Raw genomic sequence first — 19,481 nt, 5'->3', positions numbered from 1 at the left:
GTTGGCAATTTTTTTTTATTTGAAAGGCTTTTTTTCACAACTTTGACACAATAAAACCACTGCAGAAAGATTGTACCCAATATAATGATTATTATTTTTTTAAATACTATTAATTTAAACCATTAGCCCATATGTTTTGTTTTCACGACGCTTTAAGCTGTAGATTTCCGCTTGTAAATCATGGGTCACCTAGCTTTCGTCTACGGCTGCCATTGCTGCGTTTAAAATGGAGCTGAAGTAGGCCTTGTTTTTGTCAATCTAAAGAAGGTAAAAGCTGAACTGTAAAAAATACTTTGAAACCAAACACACGTGACAGGGATAATGTTAAGCTTTAAAGAAACAATTCAAAATGTTAAAATGTTGGAAAGGAATAGGAAAGGGGTGTCAAACTCAGTCCCTGGAGGGCCGCAGTCCTGCACACTTTAGTTCCAATCCTGCTTCAACACACTTTGCTGAGCACACTCAGAAATAAGGGTAATCTCTCACCTTTTCAAAAAAGTACACACTTGTAGACATTAATATTTTTTTGGGTACAGCTTTATTCACTTTTATACATTTAAGCTACTATGAGGCATTACACATCTAGAGGTTAGGTATTAATATGTACCTTACTGTTTGGAATAAAACCCATGAAAAGGAGGAGGTACCCAGACACCCAGAGAAAAAGGGATTTTTTACCTTTATTTCTGAGCGTGTGGGTTTCAAAGAAGCCTGAAGAATTTAATTAGTTTGATCAGGTGTGTTTAATTAGGGTTAAAACTAAACTAAGCAGAGCTCCAGGAACTAAGACACCACTGCAATAGGGCCTATGCCATTTTGAACACATGGCGAAAGCTAAAGCTGACCTATGGTTTACAATAGGAAATCTACTTTACGTTCAAAGTCACACTCTCTTGTGAAAATAAAAAAATATATATATAGAATATATAATGGTTTTAACAGTGTTTAAGAAATGTATCTGTATAGGGCAAGACATAGGCTACAACTGCTTTCTGCAGTGGTTTGAGTGTCAAAGTTGTAAAAGTAGACTTTCAAAAACAACAACAACAACAGCCAACTTTATTATTATTATAATTATTACTATTATAATTATTAATAATTAATAACATTAATAAGTAATAACAATAATTTGTTAATCTCAAAGTAATTATACAGACAACAAGTAAATGGCAGTATTTTACATTATTATTTAGTATATTTGATATAATTCGTGTTAGCTATTGTATGTTTTAACATAAACTATTCTCAATGATGTTTGTAAAAGAAATATGCCCCGCGTCGTTTATATACATTTTAATTAATATAGAAATATAATATAATAATAAATCAATAAAACAAATTATAATTACATTATTATTATAAAGACTTCTGATGTAAAAGCCTCTAAATGCCATTTCTTCTAAAATGAACATTTTCTCAGGCTCCTGTGTTTGTATTTGTTTTACTCAAAGGCAATGTAAAGAACCTAGTCTTTGCCATAAAAAATTTAATTACTTTACATACACATATGATCCTGCCTGAGAAAAATACTTATTTTAGAATTAATTATCAAATGGCACTTGCATGCTTTTGTATCTGAGCTCTTCAGCTCACTCAGTGGTATGAAATAGCTGGATCTAGCCCACTGTAAAGTGTTAATAAGAGCACTTTTCATTCTTTTAAATGAGTGTTTGTCAAGTTAAACTGTAGTGCGTTCTTAGACATATGCCTGGGCATCGTAAACAGTATGCTGTAGTCTTTTATGATCATTTATTAATTGGTGTAGGAATAGGCCAAACTTGTTCAGGAAAAAAAATCTGTACAAGAATCTTTAATAATCTTTTGGTGAAATAGCTCTTACTGTATGTTATAATATTAAATAATGCATTATTATGATAGCCATTGATAATAAACTTAAAGTGAAATCTAATGCTATTGAGGATCATGATGGCACAATGTATTATTGGGGACATTGTTTAAAAGAATACTTTTAGGCAAATAATTTGTTGCATCTAGTCAGCTTATTTTAGAAGTAGATCTAATTGTCTTTTTCATTAAGTTGTTTTAATAATATTATATTTTACAAAATGGTTAGTTTTTTGAATATGCACCAAAGCTTGCTTTTTTTTCTTTTTTAATAAATCCCTAAAGACATCAAGTGTGAATTCGTGGGAATATAAAAAAGCACAGAATACACTGAACATTGAATAGTGAAATATTTATTTGCTTCAACTCAGAATAGCACATTCTTTAGTGGAAACATTATAATCTCTCTCTGTCTGTATTTAGTGGTACTGTCTTCCCAGAGCGGACACCGCAACAGCGATGAATTTCTGGAAAGCGGCCTGAACTTCAGGTGTGAATCCAGCACCCATCTGAGCAGCAACAACGATGGTCAAGCAATCAGCCAAAAGCTGTGAGAGGACACAAGAGTAGGGTTATATCGACACATATCATGAATAACCAAAGACTTTCTTAAAAACATCCGTAATCTGGATGTCAGCTTACCCTGAAGTTGTCGGGATCTACGTGGAGCTTCTCGGAGTGCAGCACACTTAAATCAGCATAGGTGGCCTTGATGTTGTCCATGTTCTTTACAGCCAGCTCCAGACCCTTGAGCACAGTTTTACCGTGGGCAGCAACCATTGGGTTTCCCAGGATGGCAGCGGCATTGTAGAGGTTTCCAAACTTGGCGAAGTACCGCTGGGTCCAGGGGTACACGATAAGACACCTGATGAAAACAAATTTTATTAGAGCAGCTGTCTCGAAACCAGTCTCCTGCCTTATGTAATGTTATAAATATAAGTTAATATAAGCTCCAAGACTCATTACCTTGCCAGAGCCTGAGGACCGATGACGTCGTAGTCAGCCTTGGCGAAGATATCTTGAATGGTGGCCTTCTCGAAGTCTGTCCACACAACCATGTTTTCGACTTTAGATGTTCAGACTAAGTGTCTTAAACAGAAGCTGAAGAGTGCTGTGAAGACAGAGTTCACTGTGGAACTTTTAAACAAGGTTCACCACCACACCCCTTTACAGGCTATTGGGTGATGGGTTTGTGGGATGGTTCAAGCACATACACCCAAAAGATGCATATCTCAACCAGCTTATTTTCTCAAGTAATATCTACCAAGACTGTTAAATTTAGCAATATTTGCTGAAATGCAATTTAGTAATAAATAACACATACATAAAATGATTATGAATTTATGTCAATTTGTTTGTTAACCAAGATTAAATCATTTGCAAATGTGAGCCAAATAATAAAGCATAAATTAAAGAATATATTTTGCACTCTATTTACACTACACAGATCCCTTTGTCACACTGTTCTTCAGTTTTTTTCGTGTTTGTATGCATACTATACCGTACCAGTTTTTCTCTCTTTAGTGCTTAGCATAGTTTACATAGAGTTTGCTTTATTCAATTATTGTTTAGACCCAAATTTGTTTAGAAAACAGACAAACCCAACCGATTAAAATAATTTAGGGGTATATACATATACAAATTCTATATGTTAAAATAAACTAGGATTTTTGTAGCTGTTTAGATTCAGAAATTCACTTAAATTGCCTTTTTCGTGCTAATAAATAGAAATTACTGAGCCTAAACATCCTGATAAAACGCTTAGGCCTAAGAAAAAAATATAAGATGGCCCCAGCTTTCGAACTCTTCAAATAGTTAATAAATAATACTTGATTATAAGCAATTCTGAACTGATACACTGGATTTAGTAGCCTATCTCTTAATAAATTTGTTTTATTCTCAGATCCCTGCCTCCGTTTTCTCCAAACCAGATAAATTCCGCAATGTATCTCGATAATGCGATAACGCATTAATGTAATATATAAAATAGCCTAAGTTATTTAGCAAAGTAAATTACCACACAGTTACTAATGTATGGTTAACTTTTGCTATTGATCTTTTACAATGGTGAGTTTCTTGGGTGTGTCGTTTAAGCTAACTGAAGTGAAATTCATTGCTGACCTTTGCATTCATTATTATTTAATCCAAGGTCATGATTGCACATGAGTGACAAAACTTAAAAAAAGATGTCTGCAAAATTGTTGCAAAAAAATTGTATGTTGAATTTAAACAAATTAAATTTAGTAATGTTCAACATAATTTGTTTAAATTCAGCCCAAATAATTATTTATTTTGGATTTTTTTTATGATAATATTTGCAATTCAAAATCAGTGATTGCAAAAGAAATATACTAACTGCAAAAGCTTTATAGCTACTGCTGCAACCGCCAGTTTATTGTCTTTTCCATACTGACACTTAAAAAATGGCAGTTTTGTTTATCTTTCAAAGTCTTTTCCAGGCATTTCGCATAATAACTAAATTCAATAATGAGAAACCTCTAAGAGATACATGAAGATTATAATTTGTACATCATGTTATTAAAGACAGACTGCATGGCACGTTCATAAAACAATATTGAAAGTGTAAGATAAATTTATACGTCGACTCAGTGGTTGGGAGGAGCCCCAATTCTCTTTTACTATGGGCCTCTCAGAGGTCCCCCTGCTTCCTGTGAGCAGTATAAAACAGCCTGTCCTCCTGGCCTCAGACACAGAAGTTTGCTGTAAAGTCATCCTTCCACAATGAGTCTCTCTGCCAAAGACAAAGCTGCCGTCAAAACCCTGTGGGCCAAGATCGCTGGAAAGGCTGACGACATCGGACACGATGCTCTCTCCAGGTATGGCAATTAATGTGTTGTTATACGCTTAAACATTGTGTTTTCTTCAAGCCTGTCTCTGATAGTCTTGTTTCTGCCTAGGATGTTGATTGTCTACCCCCAGACCAAGACCTACTTCTCTCACTGGAAAGACCTGAGCCCAGGCTCTGCCCCAGTGAGGAAACACGGCAAGACTGTGATGGGAGGCGTTGCTGAGGCTGTCAGCAAAATCGATGACCTTAATGCCGGACTCCTGAACCTCAGTGAGCTCCATGCTTTCCAGCTGCGTGTGGACCCCGCCAATTTCAAGGTGAGCGCTATCAACAGTTGTTCTCAAGTTTGATACTTTCATAGTGGCTATAAACTAATTTGGTTTGTTGTATTTCCTGCAGATTCTGTCCCACAACATCCTCGTGGTTCTGGCCACTTTGTTCCCCGCCGATTTCACTCCTGAGGCTCATGTTGCAATGGACAAGTTCCTCTCAGCTCTGGCTCTGGCCATGTCTGAGAAGTACAGATAAACACACTTCACTGTGCTCCAAACTCTCTGTTATGTATTGAGACAATAAATTATGATGAAAAACATTAACGAAAGGCCTGTTGTGTATGATTTCATAACATTGTTTGTTTTGCTTGTCAGGAAAATGTGTTTTAAAACGTTTGTTGATAAGGGAATTGTTGAAAGACAGGTGTGGTACGAGTCTAACATAAAAACTTAAATAGGCTACCTAATTCTGTATACTGGTCAATGAACATAATGCTGTGAAAGTATGGACAATAACATACCCTACATTTTGGTAATCCACATAAAATCAAGAATAAAACAACATAAACAAATAAATCAAGTACCTATACATAAAATAAACAAACAAACAAATAAATAAATAAATAAATAAATAAATAAAATAAGCATATACATTTCATAAAAACCTAAGGGAGGTGTCAAGCAGATCTAAGCAAATTCATTAGCAATCAATCAGGAGTAATCATTGATGGACTGCTTGGATGTGAAAAAAATCTAAAAAGGAAAAGAAATATACAATCGCACTTTTTTTAAAAATAACTTTTGAAGGTTATCTAAAAGAAATAGATTCTGATTTTAAAAAATGTACTGTAATAGTATGTATTAGAAACATTTTTGTTACACTGTTATTTTAACGTGCATGTTTATTCTGTGCTTTACTGATAATTTAATAAGAGCTATAATTGTATTTGATAAGTTTTAAAAACCCAATGAACATGAGTAGCACTGAAACATTAGCTAAACGCCTGTGGTGTACGTTCTTGCAGTAATAAACACCGTTTTGCTTGTCAGAAAATTGTGTTTTAAACATCTCTTTAACATTCTCGCATAAAAGCAAACATACTTCAGTTATACTACATAAAACTAATGAACATCGACGTAAAACAGACGGAAAGACACAACGATTAATCCAACAAATTAAAATGTGTTGGATAGAGAGAGACAAGTGCAATCTAACAATATAGACATGAGTTTTAAAAGTGTCTTTAGCTTTTGTTTGTTAGAAAAAAGGGGGATTTTAAATTAATTTAGAGGACCTGAAACGAGAGCAAATATTGAACATTTCAGATTTATAAAATCTGAACATTTTATAATTTACACCACTGTAAAACATTTGACATTGGTTAAACTTGCAAACTCAAGTTCACCAGCTGCCTTGTAAATGCAGTTAACTCATATTAAAAAGATTCTTTGTTTCAACTTAAGATGTTGAGTTTTAGGTAAATATTGAAACAAAGAATCTCTCAAAGTTGAGTTGACTCACATTTTCCAGGCAGCTGGTGAACTTGAGTTTGTAAGTTTAACCAATGTTAAACGTTTTACAGTATATCAAAATGAAAGCAAGAATAAAACAACCAATCAAACAAACAACCTGTTGGAGCATGAAGACTGGAGGTAGAAATGTAAAGTTTGTGCAATTTTCATCTCCAATTTATTCCTTCAACGTATAAAGACTGTTCTCGCGATACACTCAAATACAGTCAGCGATTACAATGTAAGTAATTTGTGTTTAAAGTATTAATATAGGCAGTGAATTGAATATTCACATCTAGATTACGCCTTAAAAAAGAACGGATATGCTTATTGTCTAAATACTAAAAACTTTCATATAAAATTAATCTTGGATTTCATTTTAAAAGGCATAAATCGATTGGTTTATCTTGATTGATTAATTGTAAATTAGAAAAAGCTAATCTGCTCTTTTGTTTAAGCTTAAATCATTTAAAATCTAAAAGAAATGAGATTTCACATTTGAAGCAGTTTAAACTCAAGTTTAAGTATTGTTATAACGTTTTATTACATATCGTAATAAAATGAGTTCAAATTAAAAACATTTTAGTATAATAAAGGTTTTTATTATGAAATTGTTATTGTAATGTACTTAATTTAATGGTTAGTTTAAAGTAGGATGCAATTTACTGGGGTATAGTATTCTTTTTTTATCGTTCAGTTTTAATGTCGTTTGTTCATATTTATCTGCTTCTGATGCATTCAAGTCCTAGTCTTAGATTATGAATCAGCATTTTAGCACCATTCACACAGTTTCAGGGTCGTATGGAAGATTCGGAACAGACATGTATAAATGCTGGTCCACACCACCTTTTGCCTCATAAAGCAATTATTTAAATGCATACATCGAAAAGCCTGCGGGTTTTCTCTTACGCCATCATCAGATACAGTATTACAGCTGTCGGGCACCAACAATTGCAACTAACCAATGGGAAACTGATGAACTGAGACGCAGCAGCTCTTTTGACCTCCATCTGCTTTTCATTACGTTTTTTTTTTTATTTAACTTATTTAATCAATTAATTTTTAAATGAATCACAAAACAGTTGGCTTTGTTGTATGCTGGCTGAAGTTTGCCCCTGGACTGCAAATGTGGGCTCTTAAAGCCTAATTACCAGTCATGGCCTTTTACCCACACTATAGCGACGGCCACTCAAAAGATAGCCAAGCTTCATTGATGTGCTTTATTTTATTTTAAACTAACCTCAATATTTTTGTAATAACGTTTTATGATACCTAACCACACTTTGTAACAAAATGTGTATTAATTTTAAAACATTTTATTAGAAATCATAATAAAGCTTTTATTAAGAAATTAATATTTTAACGAAGGCTATAATCTAATAATCCGGGGTGTATGATATTATGACCTTTCACCCCGACTAGACTTCCATGCACTCAAACCACGCTTCTTTGATGTGTTTTTGCTGTTTATTTTTCGTCCCTCCGGCAACAAACTATACAATGTTCAAAATCTGCTTTTCTAAAGTCTTTTTTTTAATCTGTGCAGAGATTTTGATGTTCTAACTCGATTTAATGTGGGTTTTTTTGTCATGTAAAGAAACAATCTTAAAAAAGACAAATTAACTTCAAACTCTTATTTAACTCGTATAGAAACTTAAAACATCTCTCTATGCAGAGAGAAAACGCTACTCAATTATACAGAAGTAGCCAACACTCATGGATTTGAAGACAGATGGTTGTGAAGACATTAACTTTGTCTTAATTGTCTATACCCTGTTTTTATACCCTGTAAACAAACGAACAAAACTGGTTGATTAATTGATTGATTAATTAACTGTTGACTATAAATGTATTAAACTAAATTGCTCTTTTGATTGAATAAAAACACTTGAAATCTAAAATAAATAATAACTGTTTAAGCTAATTTAAACTAACCTGAATATCTTTGTAATAGCGATTTATGAAACACACAGTAGGCCTAAACACACTTTGGTACCAAATATTTATTAGTTTTGCAACATTTTTTAGAAAATAAAATAATTTTTTTAACAATGTTATAAACTTTAACGAGGGCTATAATGTAATACACTTGCTTGTTTTCTGTTCCTATGTACATTATGAAATTCATTCATTCATTCAATCAATCAATCAATCAATCAATCGATTCGTTCGTTTGTTTTGTCTGCTTTTAGGACTTTGGAGCTGCGCATAGATAGATTTTTTCTTCAGTGTTTGGACTTTCAGCAATGAAAGTTAAACCACGCTGAACTAAATTAAACTTAACTATAACTCTGAAAACTAGACTGACAGTTTCAATTTACTATGTTAAGCTGCTTTGTCATTGTTTGCATTGTAAAAGCGCTATAGAAATAAAGATGATTTGAATTAAATTATTATTTTCCGTCTCTTCAAATACACTTAATAAAAGAAAATAGAAGTGGGCCCCTCATTATTCTCTGTTTCCTAAAGGAAAACCTCAAAGAGCCTGTGGTTGTTCTCGTGTGACTAAATTCATCCTTAACTTGTACAAAGTATATGATCAATTAGTCAGTTCAGCAAATGTTTTTAAATCATTGCAACTTATTAAATGAAGATAGAATCGTGTTCTAACTGAATTTTATAAATTAAGCAAGTATGTAAGTCAGTTAAAAAACATAAGTTCAACGAACTCGTTAATTTGCTTCAGCTTAAACATGTAATGCAACCAGGATTTTTACTCTACCAGGAGTACATCGCTAAATTCACCTGCCACCATCACTAATAGTCGATAGTCAAATATCCACGGGCTCGGTGGGGAATTATATATTAACATAACTTATAGAAATATGTTTAACACTTTACAATAACAAAAATTATGTACTAATATGTGGTAACTGAAGATGAACTGATGAGATGATGCGATTGAGAACTGTACAGCATGTTTATGTAGCATGTACAGCCAAACTTATAAGTACATGCTTGATAATTGTTATATTAATTAACACAAGCTAAATGTAACTCTATGAGAAAGAACACTTTTAGTTGCAAATTTAACACAACTTATTACATGTTATTGTATGCTTAATTATGTCACACATAAAAATATGTACTAACATATAACTAAGGTTGCCATTATTCATACATTAACGCATGTGACTTATGCTGCTGTAGTTAAAGCTAGTACTTGATAGTGCAGGCCTTCTTATAGAGTACAACGTCATAAAACGTGTCTGTTTTTAGAGCACATTACGTCTGATTTACGTTCAATCACGAAAATATCACAAGCAATTAATTGTGGGACATGGCAAAATGTAAAATGTTATTGTGAAAAAAACTCCAAACTTTCGAGTGAAATGATGCACATCTTTCAAATTCCCCACAATAAAAGAGATTGGTAAATTGCACGCACAGAGCAAAATTACGGGGCACTATTCCTGCTCTGCAGACAAGATATGGCTTTGCATGTTTTAACTGTACAGATGTCGTAGCCTACTCATTCAAACTTATCGGACTAAGCCATTCTTAAAAGGAGAGTAACTCGTTTCCTTATTAAGTAAACAAGCTATGCATAATAATAAAAGTTAAATCAAGGGGTTTACTGACTTTTAAAAATTAAATCAACTTGTTGTTTTTAAGGCAACTGGTTTACTTACTTTTTAAAGTAAAATAACTAATCGTTTTTACAGTGCAAACAACTAACGTGAATATTACAATAAATAGGTTATATGGAGTGACGGTCCCTTTATTACACTATACGTTAAACATTTTCTTTCCACTCAACATTTTTACTACCTAAATAACAAATTTCAGCGAATTCTAAACACACAATCAATCGCAGTTGATTTTTAATATACAATTTTAAAATCTGATATTTCCCATTATGTAGATTAAATTTTGAATAGCTGACATGTCTTCTGTTATAGGGTTATTATTTTTATCTATTTCTAAAACGTTCGTCATACTAAAACAAACTCAGTTGGCGACCTGAAAGACACCATGACTGCAAATACAAATGATATTTTAATTTAGGATGGCACAATGTAATATTGAGGACTTTGATAGATGTATATGGATATGATTTTTCTTTTTGCATTTTATCAGGTTATTTCAAGTCTTGAAGTAGGTAAATGTATATTTTCTTTATATTTATTTAAATTGTTTTGATAATATTCAATTTTAAAAAAAATCATTTTGTGATTATGCACAAACTTGGTGTTAATTAAAGCTAATATGTTAACAAGCAAGCTTCTTCTTTCTTTTTTAGTCAAATAAATTTCCAAAGACACCTGAATTCATGCGAATATAAAAAGAGCACAGAATACACTGAACATTGAATAGTGAAATATTTATTTGCTTCAACTCAGAATAGCACATTCTTTAGTGGAAACATTATAATCTCTCTCTGTCTGTATTTAGTGGTACTGTCTTCCCAGAGCGGACACGGCGACAGCGATGAATTTCTGGAAAGCGGCCTGAACTTCAGGTGTGAATCCAGCACCCATCTGAGCAGCAACAACGATGGTCAAGCAATCAGCCAAAAGCTGTGAGAGGACACAAGAGTAGGGTTATATCGACACATATCATGAATAACCAAAGACTTTCTTAAAAACATCCGTAATCTGGATGTCAGCTTACCCTGAAGTTGTCGGGATCTACGTGGAGCTTCTCGGAGTGCAGCACACTTAAATCAGCATAGGTGGCCTTGATGTTGTCCATGTTCTTCACTGCCAGCTCCAGACCCTTGAGCACAGTTTTACCGTGGGCAGCAACCATTGGGTTTCCCAGGATGGCAGCGGCATTGTAGAGGTTTCCAAACTTGGCGAAGTACCGCTGAGTCCAGGGGTACACGATGAGACACCTGATGAAAACAAATTTTATTAGAGCAGCTGTCTCGAAACCAGTCTCCTGCCTTATGTAATGTTATAAATATAAGTTAATATAAGCTCCAAGACTCATTACCTTGCCAGAGCCTGAGGACCGATGACGTCGTAGTCAGCCTTGGCGAAGATATCTTGAATGGTGGCCTTCTCGAAGTCTGTCCACACAACCATGTTTTCGACTTTAGATGTTCAGACTAAGTGTCTTAAACAGAAGCTGAAGAGTGCTGTGAAGACAGAGTTCATTGTGGAACTTTTAAACGAGGTTTTACAGCCACACCCCTTGACAGACTATTGGGTGACGGATTTGTGGGATGGTTCAAGTACATACACCCAAAAGATGCATATCTCAACCAGCTTATTTTCTCTAGTAATATCTACCAAGATTGCGAGAAAACAGTTAATTTTAGCAATATCATCCATAAAAGTATGCTCATTAAAATGGGCTGCTGAATTCTTAAATTTTTTATTATTGGAACCGAATAATACAGGCTGCATGATAAACATGAATAATAAAGGCATATGAAACAATACTTTACAGAAATATATGGGGAATTCTGTAAATATACAATGAAAATAAAAAATATGTTTAATGGAAAACGCGAGTGGGAAAAAATGTCAAGGGCATCTCCTTAATTTTTTTATTTTAAAAAGAATGTCACAATACAACATATGGGCTATAGCCTATATTTGTTGATTATATTATAAACTCAGCGCAGATGTTTCCACTGGGGTCAGGGAGTGGTATGGTTTTAATGAAAAAATCAGAGGTATTTAAAAAACAATAATTAATATTATTAATAATAACTTACATATTTTGTAATTAATAAAAGATGATGTTCAAATAAGTAAATGAATAAACTATTATAATGTAGCCTAATAAGTAATATTTAAGAATAAAGAGCTAGACACGTTTTTTTCATGGTATAAATTGTATCTTCATACAAGATGTAATATGCCAGTTACGTTTTATAATGGGGTCGCATAGAACAATATAGGCCCAACATTTTGTCTTCACAGAAAGAAGTCTTTCAGCGACCCCTGCTGTCAATGTCCATTTCAAGAATAGTACATAATTTTAACCAAAAGAGGGCGCCAATCGCTTGAATATATTTATATTTTTCTTTCTTTTTTTTCATTCTACACACAAACACCCCCCCCCCCCACACACACACACACACACACACACACACACAAATATATACAGAGAGAGAGAGAGAGAGAGAGAGAGAGAGAGAGAGAGAGAGAGAGAGAAACTAGAATAAAATAAACTTAAAGCATATTTATAAAATGTATTGTCATTGTAATACAAGAAAACCTAAATTATAATATGCTCACATTTCCGTCAAAATTATTCAATCGATGTCATGTCGGTCAAAATACTATCGACTCAACATACTCTCCGACTATAAATTCACCACTTGAGGTCAGTGTTGCCAACTTTTAAAATCTTGTTGCTAGATTATTTTTTTTGCACTGATTTCCTTTCCAAAAAGCACATGCATAGAAATTCCACAACAAATAGCTAAAACTGAACAATTATAGCGAGCCAAACAGCAGATCGGTATGGATATACTGGTAAAGTCCAATAATAGCATAATAATTCGTTCATGGTTAGATGTTAACAGCATAGGGGAGACTGGGAAGAGCTGTAACATTTTTAATTTTCTGACAATATCTTTGAGATCTTTTAAGCCAGTGTGTTTAAATGTCATTTAAATGTTATGGCAGCGCAAACAGAAAATGCACAATTTAATTTTTAACAGAATGAGTAAATAGTGTGAGTAAGTACTTATTTTATTTTGTTACACAAGGATGAGGTGTAACATTATACAATAAGAATTATGACCCAAAAATGCATTTGTAAGGTTATTATTACACACTGAGCTTGTTTTATTGGTGTGTGCCATGTTACAAAGCTGAATAAAATGTGTATCAGCTTCAACAACTGAAGTGAACTTTACTTGTGTATGCAGGCTCTGATCCCAAAGAGTACAGGTCAAACACTGAACCCAAACTACATTAAAGTCTTTCTCTTTTAACAGTTAGGATTGCTTAAATTAAAACATATACAGTAAAATTTGCTTGGGATATAATATTTCACTCATGTTAAAACTAACCAAGAGTTTTGATGTTACAACTGATGCAGGTTTTTGTAGCCATTAATTTGCTCACCTCCCAGCCAAAACATTCACAGCAACAACTTGCATTAAAAATTTATACACAGACAGATACCTTTGTATATCTATTTTTTTTTTTAATCTCAAATTAGCTAACATCTGCTGTGTCTGCCACAGGACTTTTTTCACATGTGTAATGAGAATTAATCTGGGCATGTGTGAAGTGAATCTGTTGATTAGTAACTAAACCCTCATTGTAAAATATCATGTTACAACTACATTGTAAGAAAAAAAACAAACATGAAGAAAAACTGAAAGGCGCTGGTAATTTTCTGTCAAGGCATTGTTCAGCTGGGGCATGCAAAAAAAAAATAAAAATTGACTCTACCCGGTTTTTCAGTAAGAAAATGGAAGGCCACAGAAACATTTCTTGTGAAGAAAAGGTGCTAGACCAAGTAAAATCTCTGAAAAACAAAGGCGAAGAATGTTTAGAGTGGTGACAGACAAACCACAGATAACTTCTAAAGAGCTCCAGAAACATCTTGCAGCTGAAAATGTATTTATACATCTTTCCACAGTTTTCTTCACAAAGAAAAGCTCAATGGAAGACGATATAAAAAAGCTTTTTTGCAAACTGCCATCAAGAAGAGTTGTTTGAGGTATGAAGAAGCTCATCTGGACAAACCTGAATCATTTTGGAAATTATACTCTGAATAGATGCCACAACCATAGGTGCTTTGCATGGCGGAAAAAGAACAGCGTTCCAGGAGAAGAACCTGCTCCCTACTGTAAAATATGGTGGAGTGTCCATCAAGCCGTGGGGATGTGTGGCTAGCAGCACACGTACTGGAAACCTTGTCAGAGTTTAAGGTCACATGGTTTCCACCCAGTATCAGCGGATTCTGAAGAACAGTGTTTAGGAATCAGTTAAGTGGCTATAGTTACTCCAGTGTTGAATGTTTCAGCAGGTCGATGACTTAAAGCACAGTTCCAGATCTACTGTGGTGGTAGATCTTGGTTCAAAATGCCTTCAGCACAACTTCGGGGACTTATCCTTGACTATAAGAAGCGTCTACAGGCTGTAATTGCTGCAGGAGGCACTGGTCCACTTCACAGCATAGATGGCATCATGAAGAAAGAGCATTATGTAGAAATACTGAAGCAACATCTCAAGACATCAGCCAGGGAATTTGGCCACAAATGGGTCTTCCAAACAGACCATGACTCTAAGCATACTGCCAAATCAGTCAAAATGTGCTTTAAGGACAACAGAGTGAATGTGAGTGGCAATCAAAAAGCCCTGAATTCAACCCTATAGAAAATTTGCGGGTAGAGTTGAAAAAGCTTGTGCAAACAAGACATAACAATTGTAAGCTTGTGCAAACAAGACAAAACATTTGACCAAAGTTATACAGTTTAAAAGCAAAGCTAAAAAAATACCAAAGAAATGTATGTAAACTTTTGACTGTCTAGAAAATAATGAAAAAAACTCAAAAACAAATTCTCTCATTATTCTGGCATTAAGCGAATGTAAATATTGTATGTAATCCTAACGGACCTAAAATAGTAAACGTTTAGTATGCTTTACCATCAGACATTTTTTTTAAATGGTTATGTTCCTTTTTTTAGAGTGGATTTAAACTTCTGGTTTCAATTGCATGTATGTGTATATATACTTATATATACTTATTATACTTATTGGACTTGAGTAGAAAAGTAGAAAAGCCACACACCATTTAAGACCTTAAGAGCTCAGAGACAGAGTTGTGGCAAAGCACAGATCTAGCCAAGCTTATATAAAAAAAAATTATACTTAAACTTAAAGTTGTAAACACAGCGGTGTCCATAAACATAAGACATTTGGGACAATCGGAAGTCTTTCTAGAACCAAACAGAGCAATCTTGGTTGAGAGAGGTAAAGAAGAACCCAAAGATCATTGTGGCTGAACAACAGTGATGCAGTTGGGAAATGGAAGAAAGTTGTAAAAAGTCAACCATCACTGCAACCCTCAACCAGTCAGAGCTCTATGTCGCCCGACACATGAAAGCCTGCATGGAGTTTGTTAAAAAACACCTGAAGAACTCCAAGAAGATTCTCTGGTCTGATGAGACCAAGAAAGAACTTTTATCCCTTCATTCTAATCGGTATGTGTGGAAAAAACCGGGCATTGCTCATCACCTGTCCAATACAGTCCCAACAGTGAAGCATGGTGGTGGCAGCATCATACTGTGGGTGTGTTTTCTAGCTGCAGGGACAGGGCGACTGGTTGTAATCGAGGGAAATATCAATGTGGTCATGTACTGTATAGGTCCAGGATGAAAACCTTCTCTAGAGTGCTCAGGACCTCAGACTGGACCGAAGGTTTACATTCCAACAAGACAATGACCTTAAGCACACAGCAAAAATAATGAAGGAGTGACTTCAGAACAACTCCTTAACTGTTCTTAAAAGGCCCAGCCAGAGCTCTGACTTAAAACCAATTAAACATTTCTGGAGAGACCTAAAACGGCTGTCCACCAATGTTTAACATCCAACCTAATAGAATTGCAGAGGACCTGCAAGGAGGAATGGCAGAGGATCCCCAAGGGTCTAAATACTTAGCACCATGTGGTATTTCAGTTTTTCTTTTTTTAATTAATCTGCAAAATTGTCAACAGTTCTGTGTGTTTCTGGGTACTGTGTGTGTATCATTCATTTTCTTTTTGGCTTAGTGCCTTAATTTATCTGGGGTTGCCACAGCGGAATGAACCTCCAACTTACCCAGCATATGTTTTACACCGCGGATGTCCTTCCAGCTGCAATCCATCTCTCGGAAACATCCATACACAATCATTCACACACACACACACTCCGGGCAATTTAGCCTACCCAATTCACCTGTACCGCATATCTGTGAGGGAAACCATGAGCACCTGGAGGAAACCCACACGAACGCAGGGAGAACATGCAAACTCCACACAGAAACGCCAACTGACCCAGCCAATGCTCGAACCAGCGACCTTCTTGCTGTGAGGCGACAACACTACCTACTGCGATACTGCGTCGCCACTATGTGAACAATAATGAGGAAAAACATGCACATAAATGGTTTTAGCTAATGGCTGTATAACAAAGAGTAAAACATTTAAAGGGTCTGATTACTTTTTCTACCCTGTATATTTTCTTGCTATTGGACAAAACTAAAGAAAGTCTGTAACTTGTTACAGCTAAATTTATAAATTACCCAAAAATAATAATTTTGACTTGGTTGAAAATAAAAAATGTTTTTAATATTAATCAAATAATTAATTTTGACTATGGATTAACTGAATTACTTAGGTTCGACTCAATACTAAATCTAAGTAAAATTGTACTTTAGACTAATAGGCACAAGAAATATAAGTCTATTGTTTGTTATTTTATTTTCTACAATGAGGTAAACGTTCTGCTGGTGCTTTCTGTATGGCTATAAATGTCAAGCAAATTGGAAATAAAACTCACTTTGGAAAAACATAAAAGCACTGAAAGTACAAACAGTGCCTTTTGTTCAAGCATTTACATGAAAAATAAAAGCTGATGGATAAAATAAAAAAATATTACTTTGAGAAAAACTAATGTTTTTAAGTTTACTTAGGGGATCGTCGTTTGTTTTGAGGCAAATTTATTAAAACAGGCTATATTCAGAAACGTATATCAGCTAGGATTTTTTTTTTATTTCAATGCTGGTGAAACACTTACATTATTTGAATAATAAATCAGCCGATACATACAATATGAATAACGACAAGCTAAATTATTTTATCGTATTTTCTGTGTGGGTGTACAACCGAGTTTGTTTTTTCTTTGATAATTCACTGAGAAATGGGTGTTCACTGCCTGAATTCTGTGATAATTTGTGATAAACCAGAAATTAAATATCTCTCGACCCACAGTGGGCATTACGTTTGAAAACAGAAACCAGAAAACTACAAAGTAAAAATAAATAGTTTGTTATAGCTTCGTTCATCCAAGAACATAAGATTTTTTTTTTTTTTAAACGGTAAAATTAGAAATTTTCTGTGGTCCTCACAAGTATTGTCAATATTACTGCACCCTGCATGCCCTTATTATAAGTGGTAAATAAAGGGAAATGCTATTTTAAATGTGCAAATATAAAATAACGTTATATTTATATAATTATCACTTGTAACTATACCATAATGTATATAATGAATGTAAAAAATATATTTTTAATGTTACAAACTGAACTATCAAATAATGCTATAATTAACCTCACCTTGGTTAAAGACTTTCCTGCCATGAAAAAAAGTTATTATGGCTTTATAATACATTGGGGAAAAATGAAACTACACTGCTTTGCTATCAACGTACATTTTATTTTAAATAATGGTTTCTAGTTTTAACCTGTTTTAATAAAATTGCCTTACAACAAAATACAAAATAACCCCTAGGTAATTTTAAAACATTAGGTTTTTTCAAGGTAATATTTTTTTACATTACACCATGAGCTTTTATTTCATGTCATTACATGGAAATGTAGTGTTTATGTGCTTTCAGTGTTTATGCATTTAATATTTGAGATTAATTACCATATTGCGTGACGTTTACACTGTGAAAAAAAAATCATTGTTGCCTTAAATTTTTAAGCAGAATCAAATTATCATTATGAGTCAGATGAACTTATTATGCTAAATTGACTTAAAACAGCTTGCATAACTTATAAATTAAGTTAGAATTTGTTTACTTAGTTTAATAAGTTACAATGAATTAAAAACATAGTAGTCATGACTAATTGATCATATATATTTTTACAATGTAGCCATACAGAAAGCCCCAGCAGAAAACTACCTCATTATAAAAAAATAAATAAGCAATAGCAGAGCCTGACATTGTTATTAGATTAACCCAAAGTGTACAATTATATTTGGATTTTGATTTTAAGTCGAATTAAAGTAATTCAATTTTTTAATCGTCTATAAAAACAAATAATTTCTACAGTGTACTAAAGTATAACAAAACACAATTTTATTGTATGTATATTCAACTTTTTTATTTTGTGTAAATGTTTTTTTTGTGAAATATGCTGTAAAAATTAAATGATCTTTCTAAAATAATAATTTGCCTATTTATAGCTAAATAAACTTTCAATTTGTAAATAAAAGTAAAGTTACTACTAATATACTGCCTTAAATACAAATATAACTACTCATTCAGAAAAGTTTCTCCTTGTAAAAGGCACTTCAAGTTTAACTGTTTAAACAGTAACAGAAGTTGTGAAAAGACTACATCTCAGGCACTAAAATTCGCAAAATTCGCAAGTTTACTTTTTTTCAACGAGCGATAACTTTTTTTTTTTTTTTTTTATGAACTATATAATAAACCTTATGGAGAAAGTGTGCCCAGCTGTATTTGAAATTTGGCTCCTGCGATGTGGTGATCTGCATATTTGGATAGTCGAGGCCATATAAAACGAAGCACCAAATAAACAAAATAATTAATATTGATTCTTGTCAACCATTAAACTTTGTCAAGTATACAAATGTATTCAAGTTTAAAATGTAATAATAAAAATGGAAAAAACCAAGAACATTTTGATCAGTCTGAGTCTGACTAATGTTTGAATTAATGATTATGTTTTTAAGGTAAATTAGACCATATGCTTTCTAAAATATGCGATGTAGTGATCTGCATATTTGTATAGCAGAGGCCCTTACATAAAAAATATATTATTTTCTGAATATATTTATTCATTATTTAAACATATATTTTATCATTTTATAAAGTATAAAAGTTAAGCACCAAATACACAATATAATTAGTACTGGTTATTGTCAACCATTAAACTTTGTCAAGAATGAAAATGCAAGTTTAATTTAAGTTTAAAATATAAAAAAGAAATGAACAACAAATGTATGCGACAAGAATGTATTAGGTTATAAACGTAAAGGAAAAAATAATAATGACACTTTCCATTGGGACTCTTGGGGGTTCTGTTGAAAGCGTCAACCATGAACATTTTGATCAGACTCTGAGTCCAATATGAATAGTGTTGGGATTAATATTCCCAGAGTTATGCTTTTCAGGGTA

At 33.5% G+C, this 19,481-nt stretch overlaps 3 protein-coding genes across 3 annotated transcripts; 1 reads left to right on the top strand and 2 right to left on the bottom strand.

Moving 5' to 3' along the window:
• Window positions 1-2,182: 2,182 nt before the first annotated feature.
• On the bottom strand, window positions 2,183-2,960 carry hbbe1.2 (hemoglobin beta embryonic-1.2). Its single transcript, NM_001103130.2, has 3 exons — window positions 2,812-2,960; window positions 2,488-2,710; window positions 2,183-2,393 (listed from the first exon to the last, which is right to left on the bottom strand). The coding sequence occupies exons 1-3, from the start codon at window positions 2,901-2,903 to the stop codon at window positions 2,265-2,267; spliced, it is 444 nt and encodes a 147-aa protein (NP_001096600.1). The 5' UTR covers window positions 2,904-2,960; the 3' UTR covers window positions 2,183-2,264.
• Window positions 2,961-4,555: 1,595 nt separating this feature from the next.
• On the top strand, window positions 4,556-5,250 carry hbae1.1 (hemoglobin, alpha embryonic 1.1). The gene is made up of 3 exons (NM_182940.3): window positions 4,556-4,682; window positions 4,764-4,971; window positions 5,054-5,250. The coding sequence occupies exons 1-3, from the start codon at window positions 4,588-4,590 to the stop codon at window positions 5,180-5,182; spliced, it is 432 nt and encodes a 143-aa protein (NP_891985.1). The 5' UTR covers window positions 4,556-4,587; the 3' UTR covers window positions 5,183-5,250.
• Window positions 5,251-10,747: 5,497 nt separating this feature from the next.
• hbbe1.1 (hemoglobin beta embryonic-1.1) lies at window positions 10,748-11,525 on the bottom strand. Its single transcript, NM_198073.2, has 3 exons — window positions 11,377-11,525; window positions 11,053-11,275; window positions 10,748-10,958 (listed from the first exon to the last, which is right to left on the bottom strand). Exons 1-3 carry the CDS (start codon window positions 11,466-11,468, stop codon window positions 10,830-10,832), a joined length of 444 nt encoding a protein of 147 aa, NP_932339.1. The 5' UTR covers window positions 11,469-11,525; the 3' UTR covers window positions 10,748-10,829.
• Window positions 11,526-19,481: the final 7,956 nt, after the last annotated feature.

This window comes from Danio rerio, chromosome 3 (genome assembly GCF_052040795.2).
Source record: "Danio rerio strain M-AB ecotype USA chromosome 3, GRCz13ab, whole genome shotgun sequence".
Taxonomy (NCBI): domain Eukaryota; kingdom Metazoa; phylum Chordata; class Actinopteri; order Cypriniformes; family Danionidae; genus Danio; species Danio rerio.
This window is presented reverse-complemented; position numbering and strand designations above follow the sequence as displayed.

Excerpts from the sequence above, each read along its gene's own strand:
- hbbe1.2 (NM_001103130.2), bottom strand. The coding sequence starts at position 2,903 with ATGGTTGTGTGGACAGACTTCGAGAAGGCCACCATTCAAGATATCTTC. Across the intron at positions 2,711-2,811 it reads GGTCCTCAGGCTCTGGCAAG|GTGTCTTATCGTGTACCCCT; the intron begins GTAATGAGTCTT and ends TGTTTTCATCAG. Across the intron at positions 2,394-2,487 it reads TAGATCCCGACAACTTCAGG|CTTTTGGCTGATTGCTTGAC; the intron begins GTAAGCTGACAT and ends GTCCTCTCACAG.
- hbae1.1 (NM_182940.3), top strand. The coding sequence starts at position 4,588 with ATGAGTCTCTCTGCCAAAGACAAAGCTGCCGTCAAAACCCTGTGGGCC. Across the intron at positions 4,683-4,763 it reads GGACACGATGCTCTCTCCAG|GATGTTGATTGTCTACCCCC; the intron begins GTATGGCAATTA and ends GTTTCTGCCTAG. Across the intron at positions 4,972-5,053 it reads TGGACCCCGCCAATTTCAAG|ATTCTGTCCCACAACATCCT; the intron begins GTGAGCGCTATC and ends TATTTCCTGCAG.
- hbbe1.1 (NM_198073.2), bottom strand. The coding sequence starts at position 11,468 with ATGGTTGTGTGGACAGACTTCGAGAAGGCCACCATTCAAGATATCTTC. Across the intron at positions 11,276-11,376 it reads GGTCCTCAGGCTCTGGCAAG|GTGTCTCATCGTGTACCCCT; the intron begins GTAATGAGTCTT and ends TGTTTTCATCAG. Across the intron at positions 10,959-11,052 it reads TAGATCCCGACAACTTCAGG|CTTTTGGCTGATTGCTTGAC; the intron begins GTAAGCTGACAT and ends GTCCTCTCACAG.